The following is a 21810-nucleotide window of genomic DNA, read 5'->3' on the forward strand; positions in this document are numbered from 1 at the left end:
AGTATATTAGGGGGTGGTGATGAGTCTATCAGTATATTAGGGGGTGGTGATGAGTCTATCAGTGTATTAGATGGTGGTGATGAGTCTATCAGTATATTAGGGAACCAGTGTCACAGAGTGCAAGGCTGTCATCAAGGCAAAGGGTGGCTAATTTGAAGAATCTCAAATATAAAATATATTTTGATTTGTTTAACACTTTTGGTTACTACATGATTCCATATGTGTTATTTCATCATTTTGATGTTTTTACTATTCTACAATGTAGACAATAGTAAAAGAGAACCCTTGAGTAGGTCTGTCTAAACTTTTGACTGTATAATTAGTAGAGAATTATACTACTTGCTTTTGAAAATGCAAATAATTTTGTTCACTTATAAGGAATAGGAAGTACATCACATGTCATTGTCCAACTTGAATTGCAACACTTCAGTTTGTCAGAACTCACTATGGGTGTGATATCATCTCCTTTCCTGTGATCGCTTTTCAAGATCGTAAGGCAAGTGTTGACTTCTTCACTATCTTTTCATTTTAATGTTTAGACTCACTGAAATGTTATGACTGGTAATGATTTGAAATGCTGCTGCTGTTGGTTCATGTTATAGCTTCACAACTGAAAGCCATACACTGCGTTCAGAAAGTATTCAGACCCCTTTCCTTTTTCCACATTTTGTTACTTTAGTCTCATTGTAAAATACATTAAATTATTTTTCCTTATCAATCCACACACAATACCCCATAATGACAAATAATTTCTAAAAAATGGTTATTGTTTTTGTTATGGGGTATTGTGTAGATTGAGGGGAGACAACAATTTCATCCATTTTAGAACAACATAACAACAAGGGGAGAAAAGTCAAGAGGTCTGAATCATTTCTGAATGCACTGTACGCATTAAGGTTCAATGTAATACATTTGAGTAATTTAGCAGAGACACTCTTATCCAGAACGACATACAGTTGGTGCATTCATCTTATGATAGTCAGGTGAGACAACCGCATTACATTCATAGTAAGTACACTCAAGCAGGCATCAGCAAAGTCAGAGCTAGTGTGTGTGTGTGTGGGGGGGTCAAGTGCGGATGTTAGTTCACAAAAGGCTTTTTTGAGGTCGGGCTGTGAAAGGGGGGGGGTTCTGTGGGATTATTTAAAATGCCCTGAAGGGGTAGGGTTTCTGATGTTTTCGCAAGATGGGCAGGTAGCTTCAGGGGGAAGCTGGTTCCAGCATTGGGGTGCCAGGACAGAAAAGAGCTTGGACAGCCTGAGTGGGAGCTGCACTCCTGTAGGGGTGGGAGAATGGAGTGCTCGGGTGTTGGGTTTGAGCCTGAAGGTAAGGAGGGGCAGTGTGTTGAGTTACTAAATGTGTGTATGTTTGTACTGTTTCAGGTGATCAGTAGTGTGTGAGTTCTCACATGGCTTGTCCTGAGAACATGTTTTTTCTCATTGTCCTCTTTATATCAGGTGAGTCTTCCACATAACAACAACTAGTTATGAATCAGACAGAGGAATAAGTACAAGGGATGATGTTTCATACTATGAGCTGTTTTCCCATCTGTCTCAATGTATAGAAAAGCATAGTTTAATAGTCTGGATTCAAACATTGTGCTCCAGATATGTTCATGATCCAGTTTAGGGCATGGAGTTGTGACATCAGGAATCACCTGTACATTGAAATGAGTTCATATTTTTTGCTGCAGAAAGAGTGACTGTACTGAAAAGATCATATTACCTCCCTGATGTTGTCCTTCATGTTGCAGGTGTTTTGGCCTGTTTTGGCCAACGACATTTGATCACCACAATGCCAGATAGACTGGACGTACTGACTGGCTCCTGTGTGCAAATCCCATGTTCATTTGATGTTCCCGTCCAACATAAGGATACATTTATCAGCGCAATACTACCCTCTGGTGTGTGGATTAAAGAAAACTCAAACTTTGGTGAGCATCCGGACAGAGTGATATTTAACAGTAGCGAGACGTTCAACAGATATCAAGGGAAGATAACTGGAAACATGTCCCAGAAGAACTGCACCACAATCTTCTTCAATGTAACCACCAATTACACTAATAGATACTACTTCAGGATTGAGAGTCAACCATACCGTGCAACAGATCCTGAAAAGTTTGTTAATATAGTTGTCAGAGGTAAGAGACAATTTATCTTTTAACCAACAATTTTTTCCAGTTTAGATTCCTTGCATCAAAGAAAAGAGTTGAACAAGTGGACAGTTTAACTGTTAGTGTAAAATATATTTATCTACAATGTATTACAGATTTTCCTTCCAGTCCCATCATTACTTTCTCAGGTGAGGTGAAGGAAGGGACCCCTGTCAGTTTGAACTGCTCTGCAGTCGCTCCCTGTCCCGAACACCCCCCTGAGCTGACATGGACTCTCCCAACACAGTTTACATCTGAGAACCAACTGCAGGAGAATCCAGACCAAACCAATTCAGTTCTCTCCACGGTGACCTTCACTCCGTCATACCTTCATCATGAGATGAACATCACTTGTACTGCAGTCTACCCAGTAGGGACAAGCAACAAGACAGCTGAACATAACATGATGCTTAACGTTTCATGTAAGATTTAGTCACCGGTTCCTGTAGAATAGATCATTCTATCATGTTTTCTCTGATTGTAATAGAGTGGTTTTGATGAGACTATTCAATATACCATATCCAGATACATTGTAAATGAACCCCTCTCCCCCAGTCTCTCCTAAGGACACCTCGGCCTCCATCAGTCCAGCTGATTCAGTATTAGTGGGCAGCTGTGTTAATCTGACCTGCAGCAGTACAGCCAACCCTCCTGTGACAAACTTCACCTGGTTCCATATCAGTGAGGGTAAAACAACAAAGGTTGCATCTGGACAGAATTACTTCCTCAATGTGACTGCTGGTGATGGAGGACAGTACTACTGTGAAGGAAGAAATAGTCACGGCTGTGGGAAGTCGAATGAAGTGCAGCTGGCTATAAAAGGTAAAATGGGCACAATTGTAGGTTAGATATACAATATATATTCAAAAGTATGTGGACACCCCTTCAAATGTGTGGATTCAGTTATTAAAACCTCCCATGTTGCTGACAGGTGTTTAAAATCCGTAGACAAGCATTGGCAGTAGGATGGCAACATTCACTACCGAGTTCCAAACTGCCTTTGGAAGCAATGGCAGCACAATAACTGTTTTTTGAGGGGTTCATGAAATGGGTTTCCATGGCAGAACAGCCGCACACAAGCCTAAGATCACTATGCGCAGTGCCAAGAATCAGCTGCAGTTGTGTAAAGCTCACTGCCGTTGGACTCTGGAGAAGTGGAAATCTGTTCTCTGGCGTGTTGAAAATACGATTCACCATCTGGCAGTCCGGCGGACGAATCTGGGTTTTGACGGATTCCAGGAGAACACTACCTTCCCCAATGCATAGTGCCAACTGTAAAGTTTGGTGGATGAGGAATAATGGTCTGGGGCTGTTTTTCATGGTTTGTGCTGGGCTCCTTAGTTCCAGTGAAGGGAATTCTTAACGCTACAGCCTACAATGACATTCTACATTCCATATTAATGCCCATGATTTTGGAATTGATGTTCGACGAGCAGGCGTCCACATACTTTTGGTCATGTAGTGTACTTTAGAGAACTTTTTGTGAGAATTGACCACAATATGTGCTGTATTTTCAGGTCAAGAATTGGTTATTGGGGTTGCAGCAGGAACTCTGGGGGCCATTTTGCTTATCAGCCTGATCAGTCTTTTTGTATGGTAAGAACTATTCCTGGCATCAACGCAAAACAATTTTATTTCTGCTGTGTTTGTGCTTTTGCATATGGAAACCCTCTCAGTGCATTCAGAATACCTTTGTAAATGTCTTCCAGGAGGAGAAACTCGAGGCTCCACGATGGACTTGAAAGGACAGACAGTCCACAGGGACAGGTGGGAATAAGGCTCAACTTACAAAACCATCTACATAGTGTATCTAAGGAAGTACTGAATTAATGCTGAAACTATTTAAAGCCATGAGGTTAACATAATTTCAGAGCAAGTTTAGGGGGAGATGACCACACCGAAAGCAATGCCACATCCTGTAATGACATGGAATGATAACAGAATGGCTGTTGGACTTTGACAGTGTTTACTGTCTTTACACCTGTCAGTTGAATTGACATTTTCATTGTCATCCACTCAGTATGTGTTGTGTAACCTGCTGACCTTAAGAGTTTTACACATTACTGAGCTTAGAGCTTTACACCTGTTCCTCTCTCTGTGTTCTCTCCACAGAACTCCCCGGTTGGGACAGTGTGTACTAACCAGACCACAGCCGGAGAGGAACCAGAGGAACCTGCAGAAGACCAGCCTGAAGAGATCCAATACGGTGACATAGACTTCTCCAAACTACAGACCAAAGAGACCCCAGCTGCAGCCCAGGACAGGATCCAGGGACAGGAGAGTGAGTACGCTGAAGTCAACGTGACCGGGAGTAGGGCCCAGGAACCACCTCTTAACAACCTAGATGGGCTTTATGCACAAGTGAATTAAAGAGGTGGAGGTTAAGTATTTTGACAATTGGGTATTAAGTGTTTTTATGTACAGTATTGTCATTGTGTATTAGTTTCTAATGGTACTTTTGTTACATTTATAATTGTGTGCTCTTTGATTATCTGCATATTTGTAGAATTTGCTAGGATGAAAAGTGTTTAACTGTTACTATAGTGGTGATATGATGATGCAGGCTACTCTTTATTTTAGACCATTTATTTTGAGTGTTGAGTTCACAGAGCATCTGTTTAATGGGTTCCAGTATAGAGGAACTGCTGAGTTCAACTAGCTCACGGAAGGCAGATTAAGACCATATAAAGTCAATGATGACTGAGGAGAGAAGACACAGTTAGTTGGAGAGACAGTGGTATGATACAAGACAGGAAGTTGGTGCAGGAAGTCTACATGACGGCAGAATGGTGTTAACATCTACTAGTCACTGTTTCTCTTATTATTTTGTGCAGTTCCCAGAATAACAATAATATCTATTTTCAGTTTATATCTATTTAGAAGTAATTGTTTCAGTTTTTATGTTGAGTGTTAAATCGAAGAAACAATTGAGACTGAATTTATTAAGGTTGTTTATGAATTGTCCTGCAATAAAAACCTTTACATTCCATTTCCATGAAATCTTTTGGTCTTATTGGTCCAACATTTAACATCTCATTAAAATGGATTAAATTGAGATTCTGTGTCACTGTTCTACACACAATGTGGAATTATGTTTTTAGACATAAAAATGAAAAGCTGAAAGTCAATATGTATTCAACCACTTTTCTATGGCAAGCTTAAATAAGTTCAGGAGTAAAGATTTCCTTAACTAGTCATATGAGTTGCATGGATTCACTTTGTGTGCAATACTAGTGTTTAACATGATTTTTAAATGACTCCCTCGTCTCTGTACCCCACACATACAATTATCTGTAAGGTCCCTCAGTCAAGCAGCAACTTTCAAACAGATATAACCAGCTTGTCCATTGCCTCACAAAGAAGGGCTCCTGTTTCTAGATGGATAAAATGAAAAGAAATCTGACATTGAATATCCCTTTGAGCGTAGTGAGTTTATTAATTACACTTTGGATGGTTTATCAATACACCCAATCACTACAAAGATACAGGCGTCCTTCCTAACTCAGTCGCCGGAGAGGAAAAACACTGCACAGGGATTTCACCCACAGGAGGCTGGTGGCACATTAATTGGGGAGAACGTACTCGTGGTAATGGCTGGAGCAGAACAGGTGGAATGGTACCAAATTCATCCAACATGATTTCCATGTGTTTGATTCCATTCCATTTGCTCTGTTCCAGACATTATTATGAGTTGTCTTCCCCTCAGCAGCCTCCACTGGTTTCACCATAAGGTCAATGGTGACTTTAAAACAGTTACATAGTTTAACGGCTGTGGTTGGAGAAAACTGAGGATGAATCAGCAACATTGTACTTAGTCCATAATACTAACCTAAATGACAGACTGAAAAGAAGGAAACATGTACAGAATTAAAATACTCCTAAACATGCATTCTGTTTGCAATAAGGCACTAAAGTAAAACTGCTTAAAAATGAGCAAAGAAATTAATTCTATGTCCTGAATAAAAAGTGTATGTTTGGGGCAAATCCAACACAACACATCACTGAGTACCACTCTTCATATTTTCAAGGTGATGGCTGCACCATGTTATGGGCATTCTATTTAATCCATTTTTAATTTAAGCTGTAAAACAACAGAATGTGGAATATGTCAAGAGGTCCTTTCTGAAGACACTGAGGATACCAAACATTAGGAACACCTTCCTAACTTTGAGTTGAAACCCCTTTTGTATTCAGAACTGCCTCAGTTCATCAGGGAATGGACTCTACCAGGTGACGAAAGCGTTCCACAGGGATGCTGGCCCATTATGACTCCAATGCTTCCTACAGTTGTGTCAAGTTGGCTGGATGTTTTTTGGGTGGTGGACCATTATTGATACACACCGGAAATTGTTTAGAGTGAGATAAAAAAAACAGCAGTGTTGCAGTTCTTGAAACCAGTGCGCCTGGCACCAACAAGCGCACCTCATTCAAAGGCACTTAAATTTTTTTGTCTTGCCCAAACACCCTCTAAATGGCACACATACACAACACACTTCTCAAATGTCTCAGGGCTTAAAAATCCTTCTTTAACCTGTCTCCCTCCCCTTCGTCTACACTGAAGTGGATTTAACAAGTGACTTCAATAAGGGATCATAGCTTTGACTTGGATTCACCTGGTCAGTCTATGTCATGGAAAGAGCAGTAAGACTGGTTCTGTTTTATCACCTAATACCTACTCATATATCCATTGATAGTGAGTGGTGGCGTGATCTGCATGCAGGCACATCGTTTCATTGTATTTCCATACATTTGACCAAAGATAGGCAAAGCAGCTTCCACAAAATTGAAATGACCTTGTTAGTAATTTTTTGTCCGTATCACCATATTGCAGTATCAGCGTATTATAATGTCCAATAGACAATACTATCTCTCTTCTCTCTCTGAATCATCTGGTCCCTCCACCTCTCAATTCCTGATCCTGTCCTCCAGAGCCTTCAGCTCTCCCTCCACCTGTTGCGGGAGGTCGGCTCCCACCTGCTGGGTAAAGTACGCCCTCAGCTCCTGGGTCTCCTTCTCCCAGAAGGTCTTGGGAAGGTCGAAGAGTGATTTGTCCAAATTTAGTGTTCTCGCAAGATTAGGAGAATTAGGCTGCAGGTTAGGAGAATTAACGTAGCAGGTTATGATAATTAGATCAAGGAATGGAAAAGTGTTAGGATTAGCTCAAATGCTAAAAGAGTTTGACGTCAATTTTACAAAAGCTTTATCCCAACTAGACTTGACCGTTGTAGAGTGAGCCCATGTCCAACTTGCCTCCCAGTACCTGTTGGTCGCGGTCTCGGGACATTATTTTCACGCCACTTCAATAAGAAGTGATTTTGGTAGCAGGTTAGGAGCAGGGCTGGACTACAGAACGGCCCCATATAGCATATGATAGCAAAATATGTTGAATAGTGGGAAATTAGCTCGAAAACAACATTTTTTGTCAGCTTCATGACAACATGTCGAATAGCATTATAAAACTGTAAATATGCATCTCTGCACCATAGGTTGAAATTCTCTCCACACCATGGCAAAATGGGTTGAAATTCTCTCCCCACCATGGCAAAATGGGTTGAAATGCAGTAAGTAAGAGAGGGTGTGTGGGGTCGTCCGACCCTGGTTAGGAGAGCATTTTCACTAACCGTAACCCATAGCCGTAATTCTCCTAACCTGCTGCATTAATTCTTCTAGCCTGATACGACAAAGTCAAATCTGTATAGAAGTGGTGTGAAAATGTGTCATCCAGCCCACCAGGGTTTTCTTGGCAAATAGACTTTAAAGAGGAAGTTAAGCAAGAAAAAGAGGAAGTTGGTGTAGGACAAGTTGAGTGGTGCGTGTGAGAATCAGTCAGATACAATTACACTTACTCTGTTTCATACCAAATCTGTTTTTTATGTTGAAAAAATGGCAACCCTATGATTTGGCATGGGTCCCAAGATCCTCAAATGTTCTACAGCTGCACCATCGAGAGCATCTTGACTAGTTGCATCACCGACTGGTAAGGCAACTGCTCGGCATCTGACCCTAAGGCCCTACAGAGGGTAGTACGTACGGCCCAGTACATCACTGGGGTCAAGCTTCCTGCCATCCAGGACCTATATACTAGGCGGTGTCAGAGGAAATCCCCAAAAATTGTCAGAGACTCCAGTCACCCAAGTCATAGACCGTTCTCTCTACTTCCGCACAGCAAGCTGTACCGCAACGCCAAGTATAGGACCAAAATGCTCGTTAACAGCTTCTACCCCCAAGCCATAAGACTGCTGAACAATTAATCAAATGGCCAAAGGATTATTTACATTTACTCCCCCACCTTCATTTGTTTTGTACACTGCTGCTACTCGCTGTTTATTATCTATGCATGGTCACTTCACCCCTACCTCCATGTACAAATTACCTCGACTAACCTGTACCCCCACATTGACTCTGTACCGGTACTCCAGGAATATAGCCTTGTTATTGCACAGTTTTTGTGTTCCTTTTTCTAATGTTTTACCTTAGTTAATTTAGTAAACATTTTCTTAACTCTTTCTTGAGTTGCACTGTTGGTTAAGGGCTTGTAAGTAATCATTTCACGGTAAGGTCTACACTTGTTCTATTCAACGATTATGATTTAACTCGTTTAGACAAAACATCACACACACGTTCCCATTGAAGCCTGGGAGACCACCTGTTGGGGGAGGTCGGCTCCCACCTGCTGGGTAAAGTACGCCCTCAGTTCCTGGGTCTCCTTCTCCCAGAAGGACTTTGGGAAGGGTGAGGGTTTTGTCTAGAAAGGATACAGCTTTTGTCAAAATTGAGTTTTCTAGCAAGTTAGGGAGAATTTTTGCTGCAAGTTAGGAGAATTAACATAGCAGGTTATGAAAATTAAATTGAAGTACAAAATAGGGTTAGGATTAGCTAAAATGCTGTAATAATGATACTTTTCACATCATTTTGACAAAAGCTTAATCCCATCTAGACTTGACCACCGAAGAGGGCACCCATGTCCTCCTTGCTGTCCAGGACCTGCAGGTGGCTGGCTCCCTCCTGTGTCACCCGCGACATTCTCTTCACGGCACTTCAATAAGAAGCGACTCTGGAAGCAGGTCAGCAGCAGGGATTACTGAACGGCCCCAGATAGCATATGATAGCAAAATGTGTAGAACTGATTGTAGCGTTAAAACTGCAACATTTAATATCAGCCTCATGGAAAAATGTGAACACAAGCATGAGGTGCTATAAAACAGCAACAATATAAATAATCATTCTCTCTGCACCACTGCAGAACGTGTTGAAATGAAGGAAGCTCAGGGTCCCAAATGGCCTCATCCAACCCTGGTTAGGAGACCATTTTCCCTGAACCTGACTATTTAACCTGACCTTAACCTTAGGCTCTTAATATGCTAAGATAATTCTCCTATCCTGCTACATGAATTCTCATAAACATGCTACGAAAAAGTAAATTCCGTTTCAAAGTGGAGTGAAAAGAGTGTCTCTGTGGCATCCAGCCCACCAGGCTCCTCTTTGCAAATAGACTTCAAAGAGGAAGTTGGTGTCGGAGAAGTTGAGAGGTGTGTGAGAATCACTCAGATACAATTACAGTCACTCTGTTTCATACCAAGTCTGTTTTTCATGTTGAAACATAATGTGACAACCTTATGTTTTGTATCAAACTCTAATTTAATAAATTTAACTCTTGAATAAATGAATAGTGGATTTTGGTTCATGATTTAACTATATGTTTAAATCCCACACACATTCCCATTCAGGCCTGGGAGATAGAGGAGAGGGAGGTGGTTATAATGATGAAAGTTTCATTTGTTCTATTTAACAATGTGTCGGGGCGGATTTGGGGGCCCGTTTCAAAATACTGCTGACCTGTCCTACCCCGAGAAAGGGACAATAAATACTGAAGAATTGTTAGAAAATCATTTCTCATACACATATTAGGAAGTACGTCACTGATGAGATGTGAGATGTGCCACATGAATTTCAGCACTTTAGTTTGTCAGACCACACTATGGGTGTGACAGTTTCTGCTGTAGACAGTTTACGTTACCATCTAAGGCAAGTATCGACTTCTTCACTATATTTTCTGTTAATTTGAATGTTCAAAATAAATGAAAGGAAATTAATTCTGAGTAATGAGATTCAATATGTTCTAATGTACTGCTGTTTGTTCATGTATTAGCTTTACAACTGAAAGATATAGTGTATTTGATATGGGGATGGTTCAATGCAATGTGTTGTGTGAGTTAAGTTACTCCACCAGTAAGTGTATGTTTGTACTGTTTCAGGTGATCAGTAGTGTGTGAGTTCTCACATGGCTGGTCATGAGAACATGTTTTTTCTCATTGGCCTCTTTATATCAGGTGAGTCTTCCACACAACAACAACTAGTTATGAATCAGACATAAAGGAATAACCACAAGTCATTATATTTTATGGGATGTGCTATATTCCAGCTTTTTAATTGTGTAGAAAAGTGTACAGTTAATTCCTGATTAGTGTATTTTAATAGTCTGGATTCAAACTGTCCTGTGAAAATGTATTTTGCATATCAAAAGCTGATATTGGATAAATGGAAACTGAGTGAATAAATAACACAACAATTACATACTTATTTAATTTAATACTTAAACAAAGTTAAGCAACACCCAATGTCCCCGTGTGAAAAAGTAATTGCCCCCTTATACTCAATAACTGGTTGTGCCTCCTTCAGCTGAAATGACTCCAACCAAATGCTTCCTGTAGTTGTTGATCAGTGTCTCACGTTGCTGTGGAGAAATTTTGGCAAACTCTCCTGTGCAGAACTGCTTTAATTCAGCGATATTTGTGGGTTTTCAAGCATCGTTTCAAGTCCTGTCACAATATCTTATTTGGGATTAGGTCTGGACTATGACTAGGCCATTCCAAAACTTCAAATTTGTTGCTTCATATCCATTTTCATGCAGATTAGATTGTGTGTTTTGAAATGGAGGCACAACCAGTTATTGAGAGTAGGGGTGAATTACTTTTCCACATAGGGGAATTGGATGTTGCATAACTTTGTTCATTCAATAAATTAAATAACTATACATTTATTTAGTCATTTGTAAACTCAAGTTTCCTTTATTTAATATTAGATTTTGGTTGAAGATTTGCTAACATTCCGTATAAAAAAATACCAAAATAGAGAACCATAAAGGGGGAAATACTTTTTCACTGTATGTTCTTGTGAAACCGACGTCAGTGTTTGGCTGACAGTATAGCTTCCACCACTGTCCCTGTCCCCAAACCGGGCTCAAACTAGTGGTCATCTGCTCACAAACACATGTGACCTCACTCTTTGATGACATACAAACCAATTGAAAAATCACATGTTCATTGAAGTAAGTCTATATTATTATTAGTAGAGACTATACCGTTGATGTGTATAAACCCTGGATCGCTGATTCTATGTAACGGCCAATGAGAGACTATGAAACCACCGGTCTCTATATATGGTACTCCCCAGAAGAAGCAGTCCTCCATGATAATTAATGGAATTATACAGTATTTAAATAAAATGTTTCAAGGACTATATTACATGTATTTAAGTATTTTGTTGTAGAAGGGACAGTAAAGTTAGTACTCTATAAATAAAATACTTTAATGTCTTTACATGTTTATTTATTTTATTTGTTATGTTCAGGTGATATAAAAAGCATTATCTGGAGCACACCCAGAGAAAATGACTTAGTGTAGAGGTGCTGACTAATGGTGAATACACTGTAAGCTATAAAAACAAAGAGAGTTGCACACTCTATATATATATATATATATATATATATAAACTCCCAGTAATTTATTGGGTAAAACACCAACGTTTCGGCATCACTGTTCCTTCTTCAGGGTAAAGTCATGAATGCTTGAACCAGGTTATGCAGACAAACAATGAAAATAGTGCAACCAATGACAATAGTGAGGAGTCTGTCATAATTATGAGCTTAATTTGAATGAATTGAGTGAAACTGTTAATAAACAATAGTTTACAGCATATTGAATATATTAGCCTATTGTTATCATTAACATTAGCATAAGATTAGCATCAACATACATTATTGTTGAATTTAATTTCACATATATTTCTTGTTTCCAATTTCATAAAATGGTCTTACAAGTAATGTTTTGGTTCATCAATAATGCACAATGAGCATCATCAACAGGGGGAACATACTGGTTGTACGCTGATAAACTGTAGAAAGAATACATTGCTATTGCACTGTGAGCATGAGCCACATTTGTAGTTCCCATTTGGAATGGGTGTCAAGAGTGTCTGAGTGGGCTCAGGGGGCAGGTCAGATCTCGCTAAGTTATCCCTAAAATTGCGACCACACTTATTGACCACCAGTGGGGGTTACTTGAAGAGGATTGCTTTCATTTTCTCTGAACACTTGGTTTACTTAGCGCAAAAAACGTGTCGTTTTAACAATTCCTCTCTTGGTTTATGAGATATTTTCATCGTTGCAGCATCAAGAGTTTCTTCCTTGTATCCTCTGATTATGAATTTATTTTTCATTTTCTTAGCATTGCTGTCAAAATCTGTTGGCCACAGATTAGTTTAACCCTGCATAACTGGCTACATGGAAGATCATTCCTGAGGGGAAGGGGATGCATAATATCAGCACATAGCAGGTTATTGAGGTCTATTGGCTGTGTGTACAAGTCTGTATGTAATGCATCATTCTCTTTGATAATCCATAAGTCCAGGTAGTTTATTTTTCTCTCAACAGTCTGCATGGTGAATTTGAGATATTCAGAGCTCTCGCTTAGCAGAGTTTGGAATTCATTTAGTTCCTGCTCTTCCTTCCCAGAGCACAAAGACATCTATGTATCTCTTCCATGAGAGGATTTTAGAAAGTAGGGAGTGTGTCTTTGTTTTGTAGATGAGTGCCTCCTCAAATTGTTCCACATACAGGTTCACATTGTTGGGGGCAAAGGGGGAGAAGCCATGGCTACATCCCGATTTTGAAGGAAAAGCTCTGACTCAAAGATGAAGTAGTTATTGGGTAATACCAGTTTAGCGAGTTCCAAGATGCGATCATTGGATGGACCAAGGGTAGGGTCTCTCTGTTGAAGGAAGTGTTGCAGGTCACAACATATAATTTAAAAGTCTGCATTAAGGTGTCTCTAATAGAATATGCTTGTCAAAAACAAATGTAGACATTAATAAATGCATTTCTCTATCTTCCATAATCGGTTTTACACTGGAGGAGGAGTAACAAGATGGCTGTGCAGTGGCTTCTAAACAGCACCCCCTGTCTGTCATCTAGGGTTAATACATATCATTGGACTGAACTGAAAATATATATCAGAACCTCCCTGATGTTGTCTTTTATGTTGCAGGTGTTTTGGCCTGTTTTGGCCAAAATGGTTTGAACACCACAATGCCAGATAGACTGGATGTACTGACTGGCTCCTGTGTGCAAATCCCATGTTCATATGATATTCCTGGCAAACATCACTATACATTTAACAGCACAATAATTACCTCTGGAGTGTGGATTAAAGAAAACACACACTTTTACAGGCATCCGGACAATGTGATATTTAACAGTAGTAAGACAGTCAACAGATATCAAGGGAAGATAACTGGAAACATGTCTCAGAAGAACTGCACCACAGTCTTCTTCAATGTAACCACCAATTACACTAATATATACTTCTTCAGAATTGAGAGTCAACCATTCCTTGCAACAGACATTGAAAAGTCTGTTAAAATAGTTGTCAGAGGTAAGAGTCAATTGAACTTTTAACCAACTATTTTTCCCAGTTTAGATTCCTTGCATCAAAGATAAGAGTTGAACAAGTGGACATATGTATCTAAAATTTTACAGATTTTCCTTCCAGTCCCATCATTACTGTCTCAGGAGAGGTGAAGGAAGGGACCCCTGTCAGTTGGAACTGCTCTGCTGTCGCTCCCTGTCCCGAACACCCCCCTGAGCTGACATGGACTCTCCCAACACAGTTCACATCTGAGAACCAACTGCAGGAGAATTCAGACCAAACCAAATCAGTTCTCTCCACGGTGACCTTCACTCCGTCATATCTTCATCATGAGAAGAACATCACTTGTACTGCAGTCTACCCAGTAGGGACAAGCAACAAGAGAGCTGAACATAACATGATGCTTAACGTTTCATGTAAGATTTAGTAACCGGTTCCAGTAGAATAGATCATTCTATCATGTTTTCACTGATGATTGTAAAAGAGTGGTTTTGATGAGACTATTCAATATACCATATCCAGATACATTGTAAATGAACCCCTCTCCCCCAGTCTCTCCTAAGGACACCTCGACCTCCATCAGTCCAGCTGATCCGGTATCAGTGGGCAGCTGTGTTAATCTGACCTGCAGCAGTACAGCCAACCCTCCTGTGACAAACTTCACCTGGTTCAAGATCAGTGAGGGGAAAACAACTCAGGTTGCATCTGGACAGAGTTACACCCTCAATGTGACTGTTGTTGATGGAGGACTATACTACTGTGAAGGAAGAAATAGTCACGGCTGTGGGAAGTCGAATGAAGTGCAGCTGGCTATAAAAGGTAAAATGGGCACGTAGGGCACAATCGTAGGTTAGATACAAAATATATATTCAAAAGTAAGTGGACACCCCTTCAAATGGATGTAGAAGAGGTACTTCTGCATGCCTGCTGTAACGGCTTTCTTCCTGGGAAGGAGAGGACCAAAGTGCAGTGTGATTAGTGTCCATGGTTATTTAATGACAGAAACTCAACATGAACACACTACAAAACGTGGCAAACCCCAAAAACAGTCCTATCTTTCTTTTTTAATTTTTTAATTTTTTTATTCGATACATCTTTACTGAAGACGAAACATGAACAATACAAAAACAATAAACGTAACGTGAAAACCGAAACAGCCTATCTTTTTTTGTTTTATAAAAATAATTTATTATCTTCAATACCATTCATTCTTTACAACTCATAATTTTCATAAATTAAAATACCATTATTTGAGTATGTAACTAATTTAACTAAACAAAAACCCCAAACAAAACCTCAGGGGAGCATCTTCCCTCCCAGTCACCCTACAAACTACCTTTCCCTATCTCCCCGTCCCTAATCTATCCCCTTGCAAATCTAAATGACACCCAGCCCTAAACCCCCCTTCCACCTCTCCCAAGCAGCATGCTGCCCCCACTTCCTCTCCTCCCTCTTCATCCTCCCCCTCAAATCTCCTTCCACCCTCCTCACTATCCCTTCCACCCCCCAATCTCTCCCTGTCTTCACCATGTTCTGCCTGGCTTCCCACAGCCCCCGTTTAAAGAGACTCATGAGAAGCCAGAGCAGAAACCTGTCCCTATCCGTCCCTCTCCCTACACCTCTCTCTAACCTGGCCCACGACAATACAAAATCCCCCCTTACCAAACCTAACAACACCCGTGCCCTAGCCCATACTACTCCGGCAAAGGCACAGTCCCAAAAGACATGGCACACAGTCTCCTCCCTGCCACAAGAGGATCTTGGACAGGTGGGGGATTGCACCAAACTATACCGGTACATGATGGAACGTACCGGCAAGCACTTATGGAGGCTCAACCAATTCAGGTCCTTGAACCTGTTGTCCAGACCCCGCGCCTGCACTCCCTCCCAGACCACTTCCGAGATGCCCACTACAGGCGCCGGACTCCCTGCCTTTCTGACCTCCTCGTACAGGTGCCTGTGATCTAAACCTACTCGGGCAACTTCAACCTCAGGGTGCACACGCAGCCACTTGGCTGCATGACCAAAGTGCCAAGGCAGCTGTTCCGCCCGAGGACCCGTGTTAGACCACACCATTACGCTTCTCGCCTGATACGAGAAGAACACCCGCAGGAGGTAACCGGACGGGTGTATCACTGGATGAGCAAGCTCCGTTAACAAGAAAGAAACAAAAATTGTGTCCAGATTGAGGGGGAAATGTGGTACCCCCCTACCTCCCTCCCCGATGGGACAGATCATGCGTGCCCTGGCGACCCACTCGCACCTGCCACTCCACATGAACTGAAACACAAGCCTCACTAGAGGCCTCCTCAGATGTACGCCAAATACAAAAGAGACGGCAACACATCCACCTTTAGGACCAGGACTTTACCCATAAAAGACAAATACCTAGCCTTCCACATTGCTAGCTTCCTCTGTACCACTGCGATACGCATGTTCCAGTTTAGCGTCGCTGATCTGAAGGTCTCAAAATGGACCCCGAGAATCCTCAGGGCCCCCTCACAGAGAGATAACCCCCCAGGCACATCCGTTCTACAACGCCATCTTCCGAAAAACTTGACGGAAGACTTTGCATGGTTCAGAACCGCTCCCGACGCTCGGGTGAAATCCCCAAAGATGGCAAGGGACCTTGTCAGGCACGAGTCCTTGCACAGTAGCAAGGAAGTGTCGTCGGCGTACTGCGTCATCTTAACATGCAGCCCACCACTTCGAGGGATCAACAAGCCTTCCACCCCTGTGTCTGCCCTAATGGCAGCCCCCAGAGGCTCCATGTACAAAACGAAGAGGAGAGCCGAGAGTGGGAACCCCTGCCTGACCCCAGACGAGAGGTCAAAAACGTCACCCAAGTGACTATTTACACTAACTCGGCACCCCGCTCCGACATATAATGTACGAATCCATCCTATGAACTTCTCCCCAAATCCTAATCGACCTAACACTCTGAATAAAAAGGATCTATTCACGCGATCAAAGGCTTTCGCCTGATCTAGCGCTGCAACCATTAAAGGCAGTCCTCTATCTTCAACCCAAGCGATGGAGTCCCTGATTAACTGTAGGTTCCATCTAATAGAGTGGCCCTCTACCCCTCATGGACGACGTAGGGAAGGGCTGTGCGCAACCGGTCTGCTAAAACCTTTGCAAGTAGCTTGTAATCTACACACAGCATGGTCAACGGCCGCCAGTTGCCAAGGTCTGTTACTTCCCCCTTCTTATATAAAAGTGACAGCACACCAACAGCCATTGATCCCCCCGGGACCCCCGTCTCAAGGATGGCCTTCAAGACTTCGAGGACCACTGGTCCAAATATACCCCAAAACTTGAGATAAAACTCAGCCGGCAGCCCATCCATCCCAGGCACCTTCCCTTTTCCCATCCTCCTAAGAGCGCTCTCAACCTCTTCTAGTGAGATCTGGGCCTCCATCACTTCTCTAATGTCCTCCGGCAACCGCCTGGACAAGTGTTCTAAAAACACATTTCCCTGCTCTACATCTATTTCCCTTTCCTTAAATAAACCTTGGAAATGATCAGTTGTCACCCTGACCATATCCTCTGGTTCTCTAACTATACTACCATTTTCTTCCCTAACGCCATGCATTACCTTCCTACTCTGTCTGGCCCTAACCGACTTAAAGAACATAGCAGAACAAGTCTCATTGTGTTCTAGAAAGCCACTATGCGCACGCTCCAGGAAAGCTCGAGCCTTCCGCTCCTGCAACTCCCTGAGCTGCGCCTTTAGGGTTGCGGATCTCTCCCAGTCAAACGACCCGCCGAGGTTGCCTGCCTCGTACTCGAGTTCAATTAACCTTTGGATACGATCCACCTCCCTCCTCTCCTCCCTTTTTTTCCTCTTGCAATACCCTATTATAAAAGCCCTAATCCTCACCTTAACTAATTCCCACCACTCTAACACCCCCTCGCACATGGACCAGAGGCCTTCAAGCCTCCAAAAGAAACCATAAAACCTGTCAACAAAAGCCTGCTCCTCCAGCACATCCCGATCTAACTTCCAGTACCCCCTACCAAAGAGGTAGACTGGCGACCCCACCTGCAGGAGCACCCCGTCGTGATCCGAAAAGAAAACAGGCAACAGCCGCCCAGACAACTTACCCAAAGACCTGGGTACAAAAATATAGTCGAGCCTCCGCTCAACCCCCCTGGAGTTGCGCCATGTAGGACCGGCCATTTTCGGAGTAGTGTGCAGACCACCATCTACCAGACCATGGCAAGCCATTAGCCCGGCAATGGCGCCTGCACTGCTATCCCCCCCTATTCCTAAATCTGTATTAAAATCCCCCCCTATCACTAATTTCCTATTTGTGACACACAGGGGCGTCAGACAGTCCACCATCTCCCTCCTGTCTGCCACCACCTGTGGCCCATAGACCACCACTAATCTAAATGTATAATCCCTTATCGTGACATCCACCCCTATAACCCTTCCCTGCATTACCACAAAAGAATCCTCCACTTTTACCTCCCTGTGCCCACACAAAATCCCTACCCCCGATGAGTGCACCCCCCCAATACCCCAAACCGACTCCCCCTTGTCCCACTCCCTCTTAAACCTACTAACATCCCCTCCATCCCTCAGGTGAACCTCCTGTAAAAAACAAAAATCAAACCCCACACCCTCCAAATAACTAAAAACCGCCCTCCTCTTAACAAAATCCCTTAAACCCCTTACATTTAAAGTAACAAAAGTAAAATTAGACCCCATGAAAGAATCAAATAAAAACATGTAATACACTCAAATACTAACCCCAGACAGAAAAAAACTAAAACAGGAGACTCACCCGATGCTCCCCTGCTCCATATCTACCGGTGAAAACACCATCCGTACTCCCGACATCCCCCCCTCTTCCTCCATCTCACCAACCCAGGATGCAGGAATAGTGTTTGGCTCCGGGGTGCCCTGCACCCTGGGTCTACCCCCACAATCCTCCCCCTCCCCAGTGCTGCAGCTGGATTGGAAAAAAAAATCGGGGAGGCTGAGTCCCCAAACAAAAAACTCCCCACCTCCTCCTGTACCCAGTCCTGAGTCTTGTTAGGTGTGTCCCCACCCAACAGAAGTTGAGGGCCTGGGGAAACCAGCAGCAACCCAGAGGTTTCTCCCACCCCCATCACTCTCTTGGCCATCCCCTCCCTCTCACTGTCACTGTCGGCCAATCGCACCCTCCTCTTCATTCTCTTCTTTGGTGATTGGCGGCAGTGGAGAGATACCACCCTCCCCCCCGCCAGCTCCTCCACCATACCCCTCATCTCTTCCACCAGGGCACTTTCCCCCCAGTCCACTTGCTCTTCCACCGTCTCCTTCTCCAACACTCCTCCCTCGCTTTCTTCTCTCTCATGCTCCTCCACTCGGTTGCCTTCTTCCGCCGCGTTTCCTGGTTCTCCTACTCCCGTGCCTTCCGTTTCCTTCTCTCTTCCATCCGCCGCTTCTTGCTCCTCCTCCTTCCTTGCGGCCTTCCCCTCTGGACTTGTACTCTGGTCATGAGGCTTGCTTCCTTCCCCTCCTCTTCTTCCCCCATCCCCCGCTCCTGCTCCCCCCCCAGCCGCAGAAGCATATGACCTCTGACGAGCCGGGCACCCCCGCCACAGGTGTGCTGACGAGCCACACCCGTGGCACGCCTTAGGCTTGTCACAATCCCTCGCCTCGTGTTCCTCAGATCCACAAAAATCTGCATTTTCTTGTGCTGCACGAGGCGAATATGTGCTGTGCAAAAATGGGGGCTGACGTGTATAAAACAACGTCCCCCTGTCAGCCCCTAGGGAGAACATAGCAGGAGGATGGAGGTAGCCACCATGTCCCTTTGGCTCCTCTCTGAGGAGGGCCTGGAAGCCTCTCCTCCCATTCCAAAACCCAAGGGAGTCTTTGAGGTGCCTTGCTGAGGAGACGTTATCCATGTATCTCCCCAGAAAGGCCCTCACCTCTTCATCCTTAACGTATGGGTTGTAAATGTTGACAGTTACAACCCTAAAGTTATTCTTCGCCAGGCTTGTTATTTCATAGTGGCTCATCGGCCTCTCACCTCCCACTGCTCTTGCCCTTCTCAGGATATCATCGTGTTTCTCCTCTGTATATAGTGCCACGTCATATGCTCCCTCCAACAAGTTGCCTTGGAAACAAAACACATCCTTCACCGTCAGCTTTAGAATCCCCATCAATATTATCCTTCCAAAAGTTTCCCGTCCTAAAGGCTCCAACTCCTTTTCCTTCCAAGCAAAACGAATCGTGTTGGCCAGCCCAATCCCAGGGACCGACCGTGTTGATGGATTTAGCACCATCTCCGCAAGGAGAATGGCGCTCGTTCTCTTCTCTTCCAAAACAATGAAAAAAGAAAATCCAAAGTGACTGAGCCTAATCTGGTGACAACTAACACAGAGACAGGAACAATCACCCACAAATCCCAACACAAAACAGGCTACCTAAATATGGTTCCCAATCAGAGAGAATGACTAACACCTGCCACTGATTGAGAACCATATCAGGCCAGACATAGAAATAGACAAACTAGACACACAACATTGAATGTCCACCCAGCTCACGTCCTGACCAACACTAAAACAAGAAAAACACACAAGAACTATGGTCAGAACGTGACACCTGCTGTATGTATCTAGGTATGATACGGTTTTAGGATCTTAATTTGATCACTATATTGTTGCTTAGAAGTTTATTGCAATGTGGGAAACACAGATAAGCTTTGTGATTTGCATATATTCACCAAAATCCTGCACTAAAACATGGTTATATTAATAGTATTGCACTTATCATGCAGCCTTATTTTGTCCAGCTAATAGACTCACCACCAATGGATCAACATTATGGAGGAAACGATCAGATCCTTTTGCTGCAGGATTATTTCACTGCAACAATACTGGATAAATTAAGATCTTACATCTGTACATCTACAGTATGTGTATAATTTGTAATATTAGACAATGTGCAAAATGTTTCCTCTTTTTGGAACAGATGGCTATAATGTGTGTTTTATTTACAGGGCATGAAGAGCCTGTTAACCCAAAGGTTTTTGAGATTGTAGGAAAAACCTTGGGGTTGATTTTCCTTTTCAGCCTGATCGTATTCTTTGCATGGTAAAAAGATATTCCCAGCCTCAATTTTAACATATTTATCATGCTGATTGTGCTTTTGTATATGAAAACCTAAATGATGTCAATATACCTTTATTCTTGTCTTCCAGGAGGAGGAGAACATCTAGACTCCCCAGTGGGTTTGACATGACAGATCGTTCACAGGGACTGGTGGGAATGGTAGAATAAACCTTTAAAACCCATCTAGAATGTGTGTTTCAGGAAGAATTGAATGAATACTGTGTTGTGTAACCAACTGTAACTATGAAGTCATTATTCTTCTGAAGTGTCGGTCCTGACAACTGTTCCTTTCTCTGTGTTCTCTCCACAGAACTCCCCGGTTGGGACAGTGTGCTCTAACCAGGCTATGGTCGGTAGAGGGAACCAGTAACCACCATTTAACAACCTCGATGGTCTTTAAGCACAAGTCAATCAAAGAGGTGCATGTTAATTATTTTTCCAATGGGTATTAAGTGTTTTTATGTACAATATTGTCATTGTGTATTAGTTTCTAATGGTACTTTTGTTACATTTATAATTGTGTGCTCTTTGATTTATCTGCATATTTGTAGAATTTTTTTATCTCATTAAAATGGTTTAAATTGAGATTTTGTGTCTGTTCTACACTGTCACGACCTGGTCTTAGTATTTTGTGTTTATATATTTTTTTGGTCAGGCCAGGGTGTGACATGGGTTTATTTTGTGTTGTGTTTTTTTATTGGGGTTTTAGTAGGTATTGGGATTGTGGCTAAGTAGGGTTGTCTAGTAAAGTCTATGGCTGCCTGAGGCGGTTCTCAATCAGAGTCAGGTGATTATCGTTGTCTCTGATTGGGAACCATATTTAGGTAGCCCGGGTTTCAC

General features: G+C 42.7%; 2 protein-coding genes across 5 annotated transcripts; both read left to right on the forward strand.

Annotated features, from left to right (window-relative positions):
* The first annotated feature begins 1178 nt into the window (after nt 1–1178).
* On the forward strand, nt 1179–5144 carry LOC109909787 (sialic acid-binding Ig-like lectin 7). Its single transcript, XM_031796808.1, has 7 exons — nt 1179–1326; nt 1754–2140; nt 2302–2574; nt 2708–2974; nt 3670–3748; nt 3862–3919; nt 4265–5144. The coding sequence occupies exons 1-7, from the start codon at nt 1293–1295 to the stop codon at nt 4520–4522; spliced, it is 1356 nt and encodes a 451-aa protein (XP_031652668.1). The 5' UTR covers nt 1179–1292; the 3' UTR covers nt 4523–5144.
* Nucleotides 5145–10060: 4916 nt separating this feature from the next.
* Nucleotides 10061–21582, forward strand: LOC116352916 (B-cell receptor CD22-like). Of its 4 annotated transcripts, none has more exons than XM_031796809.1 (8): nt 10062–10177; nt 10408–10482; nt 13477–13863; nt 13968–14273; nt 14410–14676; nt 20859–20952; nt 21060–21129; nt 21281–21582. In XM_031796809.1, the coding sequence occupies exons 2-8, from the start codon at nt 10434–10436 to the stop codon at nt 21338–21340; spliced, it is 1233 nt and encodes a 410-aa protein (XP_031652669.1). In that variant the 5' UTR covers nt 10062–10177; nt 10408–10433; the 3' UTR covers nt 21341–21582. The 4 variants fall into 4 exon arrangements, with proteins under 4 accessions (XP_031652670.1, XP_031652669.1, XP_031652671.1 ...); XM_031796811.1 differs by having other exon boundaries at nt 10119–10177; nt 13981–14273; XM_031796810.1 differs by lacking the exon at nt 20859–20952 and having other exon boundaries at nt 10061–10177.
* The last annotated feature ends 228 nt before the right edge of the window (nt 21583–21810 follow it).

The sequence above is a fragment of the Oncorhynchus kisutch genome, linkage group LG18 (assembly GCF_002021735.2).
Source record: "Oncorhynchus kisutch isolate 150728-3 linkage group LG18, Okis_V2, whole genome shotgun sequence".
Classification (NCBI taxonomy): domain Eukaryota; kingdom Metazoa; phylum Chordata; class Actinopteri; order Salmoniformes; family Salmonidae; genus Oncorhynchus; species Oncorhynchus kisutch.